We start from the raw sequence: 9,022 nt of genomic DNA, 5'->3' as shown, positions 1-9,022 counted from the left end.
TTCTTTCTTTCTTTCTTTCTTTCTTTCTTTCTTTCTTTCTTTCTTTCATTTTTATTTTTTTCTTATTAGTTACATTTTATTAACTCTGTATCCCAGCTGTATCCCGCTCCCTTATTCCCTCCCAATCCCACCCTCCCTCCCTCCTCTCTGCCCTTCCCCTTTCCAAGTCCACTGATGGGGGGGGACCTCCTCCCCATTCATCTGACCCTGTTTTATCAGGTCTGCAAAGTCCTCCTCTGTGGCCTAACAGAACTGTTCCTCCCCTGGGGGGGGGGTGTCAAAGAGCCAGCCACTGAGTTCCTGTTAGGATTAGTCCTTGTTCCCCTTACTATGGGAAACCAATTGGTTACTGAGCTACCACGGGCTACATCCGAGCAGAGGTTCGAGATTATATCTATACATGGTCCTTGGTTGAAGGTCAGTCTCAGAAAAGACCCTGTGCCCAGATATATTTGGTCCTTGTGGGGCTCCTATTCTTTCCCCATCATACTAATTCCCCTTCTTTCATATGATTCCCTGTACTCTGCCGAAGGTTTGGTTATAAGTCTTAGTGTCTGCTTTGAAACACTGCTAGTTAGAGTCTTTCAGATGTGCTCAGTAGACTCCTGTCATACATTCAATGCACATCCCATCTGTCTTTCTAAATGAGGATTGATTATCTTACCCCGTGCCTGCTCTCTTGATTATCATTTTTAGGTGTATAGATTTCATTCTTTTCTAGTTTTACTGATTTGCTGGCAATTTTATGAAGTCATTGTTTTTAATATCCAAATAATGCTGGTATAAAACGTGAAAAAAACGTAGTGATAAAATTACTCTTAATGATATTCTATTATACTCATAGATCAGTGCCTTGTTCAATCATCATCAGAGAAGCCTTGAATTTTATTGGCCACCTATGGCTGAGAGTTCAGCTTGCTTTTAAGAGTACATTTTCCCCCCAAGTGAGACTCCCTTGGAGAAAACTAAAGTTTCTTTTGAAAGGGCTTATCAACTCAAGACTGCCTCTGGGATAGAGATGGAAACATATGTCCAATTCTTCTTTCAGCTCTAGGACACTATCTGAGGTAGCCCTGTTCAGATCCTGTATTTTCTTTTTCTACCTCATTCATATGTGCATTATTCATGTTGATTTAGATGACCTTGTTTTCCTAGAGTCCTCTATCCCCTATGGTTTTAACACTTGTTGTAGCCCCTTTTCTGGAGAATTCCCTGGACTTTGAGGGGAGAGATTTGATGGCTATATTACATTTGGAACTGAGTGCTTGAAGGTCTGTCACTCTACACTATGGCTGTGGTTCACTGAGATTCTTCTCATCTGCCACAGTAGGAAGACTCTCTGAAGATGGCTGATCAAGGCACAGATCTATTAGGACAGCAAAATGTCATTAGGAGTCAGTTACTTGAGTCTTTTGTTCTTTCTTTAGACCAGTAGTATTTGGTCTTACCCTAGGTCTATGGGCTATCTTAGTCAGGTTCTTGGTCACTCAAAGAACATTGGGTATGTGTTCTTTCCTATAGAGGATTCCTTCAATGTCATCAGATGTTGCTTGGTTACTCCCAAAAGCTTTGTGCCATGATTGCATTAGCATTTGTTAATGCAAATGCCATTGTAGACCACAGAGTTTGTGGCAATGTTGGTGTTTATGTTTCTCCTTTGGTAGTAGGAATAGTGTTTTCCTATATCAAAGATGGTTGGATGTAGGGGTGAAGGCATGTGGATTAGTATGGGACCCAAATATACTAGACACCTCCTAAAATATATGCATATGTGAAGAAAATATTAATTAAATCACCAAATACTGGTGATGACAAAGACAAAGCTGGACATCACTTGGGACTAAATCAAGCTTCCTATACTGGGCCTGAGTTACATCTAATTTAGTTGTTGGACAAAGGAGCCCCATTGTAATCCCTAAATAATCCAGTCTGTTACCAAGACTATATGTTGCTTTCTACAAACAGATGATAACTCCTTATTGCTGAAGAAAATACAGCACAACTCACTGAACATGGATAAGTGGCTCCGATACCTACTTAGAAACATTTTTGTTCTTCCTAGTTTAGACATTCGACTTAAAAATTAGCTTTAGTCTTTTTAATGTTTCTATCTAGAAGTTTAATTCAGTTCTCAAGTTTTAGACTGTTTTTATCATTTCTACCATCTTTATTTTTGTCTTCATTATTCAGGTGCTTATTCTTCATAAGTTGTTTATTCTTAATTTCACTGAATTGTTTCTTTGTGTCTTCTTTAAACTCCTTGAATTCTTTGATAAAGTTTGCAATTGTTGTTTTAAATTCTGTGTCCTGGATTCATATAGGAAATTATCATTGGTAATCATTTCTATAGGACTGGTAGGTTTCGAAGAAAAAAAAAACCTACAAACTTGATTTATCTTTCATATTGCTGTTATATTTGAAATTATATATGGGCATGTGGATTTCTCTAGTTCTAAGTCTGATTTAAATAGAGCATGTTGGGGCAGAAGGGAGAATGTGTCAGCAGATTTAGCTTAGAGTCTGAAAATGACTTATGTGGAATGAAGTCAGGTCTACAGAGGGGATAAAGCTGGTGTTCAGGGGCTTTTATTTGCTGAGTTAGATCTGACTTAGTGGAAGTTGGACATGTACAGAAGTTTTCTGTGGGTTGGGTTAGCTACAAAGACTCTTATCCAAAATGGGAGTACAGGCAGAGGAGGCCTAACTAAGCTATGACATTATATGAATAGGACCCAGGCATGACGTGGAGGTTTATGGAGAAGGTGTGAATAGATATGACAGGAAGAGTCACTTGGCTAGGTTCTGGAGAAGAAAGTTGCATGTTTGGTGGATGGAGAAATTAGATGAAGTACAGATGTAAACTGTGGGGAATTTCAGGTAGGGTGGGCATAGTGGAAACGCAGTACAGTTCTGGTTGATTAGACTAGACAGGGGCATTGGGTTTGCGCTTCAGACTAGGTCTGGAGAGCTTCAGAGTATGTCTCAGTGAGGATATCAAGTAGACTTGCAGGGATAGACCCTATACAAGAATAAGGGAAATCTTAAGTTTTAATGCATAAGAAGGACATATATACACAAATGACATGTGTTGTGATAAGAAAAATGAGCATCTTCTTCCCTTCTTCCTTTTCTTTCTTCTTCCTTTTCTTTTTTCTTTCTTTCTTTCTTTCTTTCTTTCTTTCTTTCTTTCTTTCTTTCTTTCTTTCTTATTTATTACAATTTATTCACTGTGTATCCCAGTTGTGGCACCCTCCCTCACTTCTACCCAGGCCCGCCCTCCCTCTTTCTTCTCCCCCCATGCCTCTCCCCTACTCCACTGATAGAGGAGGTCCTCCTCCTCTTCTATCTGACCCTATCCTGTCAGGTATCATGAGGCCTGGCTGCATCATCTTCCTCTGTGGTCTGGCAAGGCTCTCCCCCCGCAGGGGAAGATGATCAAAGAGCCAGCCACTAAGTTCCTGTCAGAGACTCCCTGCTCCCTTTACTAGGGAACCCACTTGGAGACTGAGTCTATGGGCTACAACTGTGCAGGGGTTCTAGGTTATCTCCATGCATGGTCCTTGGTTGAGGTATTGGTCTTTGCAGGGCCCCCTGCTCCCAGATTTTTTTGGCTCGGTTTGCTTCCTTGTGTAGCCCCTTTCCCCTCCAGGTCTTTCTATCCTCCCCTTCTTTCATGAGATTCCCTGCACTCTGCCCAAAGTTTAGCTATAAATGAGCTTTAATTAAAAGAATAATGTGTCCTGGGGGCGTCTCAACTTTTGAAAAAAAATTCAATATCAGAATGCCTGTATAAGTAGCTAAAGTTGCCTATGTAGATGTTTTAATGAGGCTTTTAAATTTTTGTGTCCAACTTGTTTCTGCAACAGCTGTGGTTGATAACTCAAGGCTCTTTCCTATAAGCTTCTATTCCCCAAAGTCTTCATAAGTCCTGTTAGACAAAATGCAAACACTATACTCTGCTGTCATCATCAAGGTCAGGCTGAAGAAGCAATGTGGATTTATATATCTCCAGAGACATCCACTCACTTGTACTGTTGCCCTCTGAGATATGTGTACAGCTTGCCATCTTTTCCTTGATATTGGCAATAGTACAAGAGCAGACTTAATTCAATGACTGAGCTCAACCTGTGGAGAAAGTAAACAGCAAGATGCTTTCTACTTAGATATGGATATTGAGGTAAAGCTTTGAATATGAAATATATCACTCCCCTTCTTTTAACTCTTATTTGTCTGTTCCTAGAACAACAGTATTAAAAACTATTTGAATGTATGAAGCTAGAATTGTAAATGGTGAGAAAATATCCAGCAATTTTTATTTTATAAATGAGAACAAAGAGTGAAGTTAATATCTGGACAGTTAAAGCACCTAAGTCACAGATACATTATTTCTAATAATCTTCTCACTCTTGGACCACTGCTCTTCTCATTACTATACTGCTCTAGAGCATCCAGATTCTACTCTAAAAACATTTACATTCTGAGGTGATGGATTTACCCCAGAGGAAGACTATGGTCTCATTTTCAAAATTTTATGATATTCTTGCAAGTTCAGAAGTCTATATGTTATGGTTCATTTTTAATTTCAGAAGGCTGTAGGACTTCCAATATCCATCTGACATGTTAATTACTAGGTACCTTTCCCTGGGAGTATCAACTGTTAGACATTAGTGCTGTGATCCGAACATTGTGAAGAAACTGGGAAAAGATGAAAAAGAGCATCGGAGGTAATGGCTATTATTTACATGATTTAATAATGTTAGTGTCCCTTATAATGTGTGAGAATTTACACATTCCTTGTAATGTAAGTGCAGATATAGCTTATGAAGAAGGATGAATTTTACTTTGGTCATTTAAAAGAATAAGATTATATTGTCTGTTGCCTCGAATACTTAGAGGTTATTTATTAATGTAGAGAAATGAGTATACCAAATATTCCAAAGTTGGAACTGACTCTCAAGTTAAGAGGTAGGCTCGTATATAACTATTGCTGGTAGTCAATTGTCACCTGATCCACCGTGAAAATGAAAGAAAAAGATACACCATAAAATACATGTTGTTTGAGGATAAACATCTTGTAGACAGAACAAAAGTAACTGTTCACTTTACCCTGTTCTCTCTCAAATAGAAATAAAACAGGTATGTGTGATGCTAATAGAATACTATGGATATAACCTAGAACTTCTGCTCGGATGTGGCCCGTGGTAGCTCAGTAACCAAGTAGTTTTCCAAAGTAAGGGGAACAAGGACTATTTCTAACAGGATCTCAAGGGCAGGCTCTTTGACCTCCCCACTGCCCCGGGGAGGAGCAGTCCTGCTAGGCCCCAGAGGAGGACTTTGCAGCCACCCGCGGAAGATACCTGATAAAACAGGGTCAAATGAAGGGGGAGGAGGTCCTCCCCTATCAGTGGAATTGGAAAGGGGCAGGGAGGAGACCAGGGTGGGAGTGTGGGGTGGGGGAGGGAATGAGGGAGCTGGATACAGCTGGGACACAGATTTAACAAAATGTAACTAATAAGAAAAACAAAATAAAAAGTTAAGTACTTAAAGTGGGTTAACAGTCTAAATCCATGGCAAGGTACAAATGTAATAATACTTCGTATCCAGCTTTAATAGGAAGCAGCTTTATTTCAAAATATTCACGAATAAAAATACTTATGTGACTATAAAAAAAGAATATACCTTCTAGTTACAATTAATATGTGTATCTTTGGTACAATGGACCAGAGATGAGAAATACAGTAGATAAGTTCTGTTACTAACATATAGCAAAGTTGATTGTATATTCCTATTGCTTTTGCTACCGAGTAACTTTTGATGCACATTTGTGTTTGTAAAATATTATAAATAACAAATCAGTCTTTTGTGGCTTGTGAAATAAATATTATCATATACAAGAAAACAGAAAACAATACTCTAGATTTATAATAGGGAATCCTATTGGCAGCAAAGAAATGGCCATCTCGACTTGCACTATTCCCAGAAAAATTATTTTATTCAGCCGGTTTCTACCCAGCTTATGCACTTTGACACTGTATGATGATAAAAGTTGAGTTAGATAACTTGATCATACCTAAAATCTCACAGTGAGTTCTATACAGAATAATTTTTATTGCCTCATTTTCCCCTAGAATTCCATCATAATTCCCACAAAACACAGATGAATAATATTTCAGAGGTGACTGAATTTATTCTTGTGGGGTTAACAGATGCCCCAGAGCTGCAAGTCCCTTTATTTATCATCTTCACTCTTATTTATTTGACCACATTGTTTGGGAACCTTGGGATGATTGTGTTGATTCTCTTGGACTCTCGACTCCACACTCCCATGTATTTTTTCCTCAGTAACCTCGCCCTGGTCGACTGTGTTTATGCCTCAGCTGTCACTCCAAAGGTAATAGAAGGGTTTCTCACAGAACACAAGATCATATCCTTCAATGCATGTGCTGCCCAAATGTTCTTCTTAATAGCGTTTGCAATTATTGAAGGTTTTCTCTTGGCCTCAATGGCCTTTGACCGTCATGCAGCAGTGTGCAAACCCTTGCATTACTCCACCACCATGACAGCTACAATGTGTGCCCTACTTACTGCTGGTTCTTACACCACTGGACTCTTGCAATCTTCTATACATGTTGCCTTCACTTTTCACCTCTCCTTCTGCCATTCCAATGTAGTGAATCACTTTTTTTGTGACATTCCTCCATTACTGTCCCTTTCTTGTTCTGATATCTACACAAATGAAATTGTACTGCTCTTTTTGGCAGCATTCAATATTGCTTTAACTGTATTAGTTATCTTGAGTTCTTACATACTTATCTTTATTGCAATCTTGAGGATGCATTCTGCCGAGGGACAGAAGAAGGCCATTTCCACCTGCACATCCCACCTAACCACTGTTTCCATCTTCTATGGCACAATCATCTTCATGTACTTACAACCCAGCTCCAGTCACTCCATGGACACTGACAAGGTAGCATCTGTGTTCTACACCATGATCATTCCCATGTTGAACCCTCTTGTTTACAGCCTGAGGAACAAAGAGGTCAAGAATGCATTCAAGAAGGTTGCTGGAAAAGTATTGTTTTCACTGGGATTAGTCAAATAACTGTAACATGTTTGAAAATGATGTACAACTATAAGGTATAGTGCCTTTAAATATTTTAGATATAATTGTTTCTTGACTTTAATTCCTCTGAGTAGATATTTCATAGGTAAAGCCTCTTCTGTTCATTTCTTTTGGATTCTGACGAGCTACAGATAATTTGGGTATTTTTTTTTCACAGAAATAATATATCTTAATTTTTAAAATGAAAATTGTATTCCTAGATACTATAGTACCCCACATTGTACCACATACTGCTTGTCTTTGTGTAACTATTCTTAATGAAAACTATGTTTCCTTGAGAAGGAGGAAGCTTATAAGACTCAGGAAATAAATAAAAATTAAAATTAAAAGTTCAGATGTCTCACAAAATTTAAAAGATTCAGGATGTCAAGGAAATTTACTAGGCTTCAGATCTCATAAGGTTACAAAATTCACAAAGGTGGGTTTAAGAACTGTAAGAGCAAAAGTAATGCTAGAGAAAAGAGACTAAATTCAAGCTCTTTTGAGTTATTTGTTAATCTCTAGGAGTTGAGATTTTTCTCATGAGTGGTCACCGTTGATGAATGGGCTTTCTGAGGATGAATTTTCTTAGAGACACACATGTTCCTGTAGGCAGTTACCTTATTATACTTATGTAAGTCACAGCCACTGCTAAACTCATTGATTCAGCAAGACAGACTTGGTTGGAATTGGTTCTTCGGTCTGTTATGGGGACAGGCCCTGTCTATGTTGAATAAACATTTGTTCACATCTTAGGACAGTCACGCAACAGATACATTGACGGCAAAATATTAGCTGATAGATTGATAGACAGACAGACAGATGCATACATAGATATGTAGGTCCATAGATACATAGATACCAGAGTTACATTCTCAAATAATTTTGAATTTTTTATTAGTTGCTTTAGTGTTCCATTCAATGTGCTCTGATCATATTCACTTGATCTCTTTCAACTTCCCCCTACCCTAAACATCCAATTTTGTGTAATTTTTTCTTTTTACTTCAAGACCAAATTTGTGCTTTCTAAATAATCACAAATATACAGCTTCCAGTGGAGTGTGGCCAACTTACAAGTGACTGCAGTTTTATGGAGAACTGTATCTCTCTTCCACCATCAATTGCAAATCGCTACTTGTGGGATTGTGCACCCAACTCTCCTCTAAGTTTTCCAGCTGGTTTATTGAGTTTTTCAATTCCATCTTCATTTCAGCTCCCATTATCTTCAATAGTTTGATCTCTTAATGAAGTCAATTTTCAAATCTGAAGTCATCTTTGTCATCTTATTCAAGTATATGTTTATGATTTCTTGGACAACACTGAGGAATTTATTGTAATCCTTGTTTAGTTCATTGAGCTATTTCTTCATGTTCTATTTAAAAACCTTGGGTTTTTTTTTCACAAAGTTTATGATTTTTAAAAACAAAATGATGGAAAAATGGAATCGAATAGAAAACCCAGAAGGAAAAAAAAAAAAAACCCACACCTACAGGTAATTGATTCTTGACAAAGAAACCAAAACAACACAATGGGAAAAAAAAAGATAGCATCTTCAACAAATGGTGAGGTCTAACTGGATGTCTACATATAGAAAATGCAAATAGATCTATACTTATCACCCTGCACAAAACTAAAGTCCAAGTGGATCAAAGACTCCAATATGAAACCAGACACGCTAAGAAGAAAAAGTGGGGAAGTGCCTTGGACTCATTGGCACAAGAGACAACTTCCTGAACAGAACACCAACAGCACAGGCTTTAAGATCAAAAATCCATAAGTGGGACTTTATGAAACCGAAAAACTCTGTAAAGCAAAGTACACTGTCGTCAGAACAAAACAGCCTACAGATTGGGGGGAGATCTTCACCGACCCTAATCTGACAGAGGGCTAATATCCAGAATATATAAAGAATTTAAGAAG

The 9,022-nt window shown here is 38.2% G+C and overlaps 1 protein-coding gene across 1 annotated transcript; it reads left to right on the top strand.

Moving 5' to 3' along the window:
- Positions 1-6,157: 6,157 nt before the first annotated feature.
- On the top strand, positions 6,158-7,102 carry LOC129681966 (olfactory receptor 5B2-like). The gene has a single exon (XM_055614186.1). The coding sequence runs from the start codon at positions 6,158-6,160 to the stop codon at positions 7,100-7,102; it is 945 nt and encodes a 314-aa protein (XP_055470161.1).
- The last annotated feature ends 1,920 nt before the right edge of the window (positions 7,103-9,022 follow it).

Source organism: Psammomys obesus, unplaced genomic scaffold (assembly GCF_907164565.1).
Source record: "Psammomys obesus unplaced genomic scaffold, mPsaObe1.curated_primary_1811, whole genome shotgun sequence".
Taxonomy (NCBI): Eukaryota; Metazoa; Chordata; class Mammalia; order Rodentia; family Muridae; genus Psammomys; species Psammomys obesus.
The sequence above is the reverse complement of the archived record's forward strand: the minus strand, read 5'-3'. Positions and strand labels throughout refer to the sequence as shown.

What these genes read in the sequence shown, in the direction of transcription:
- LOC129681966 (XM_055614186.1), top strand. Translation starts at nt 6,158, where the DNA reads ATGAATAATATTTCAGAGGTGACTGAATTTATTCTTGTGGGGTTAACA.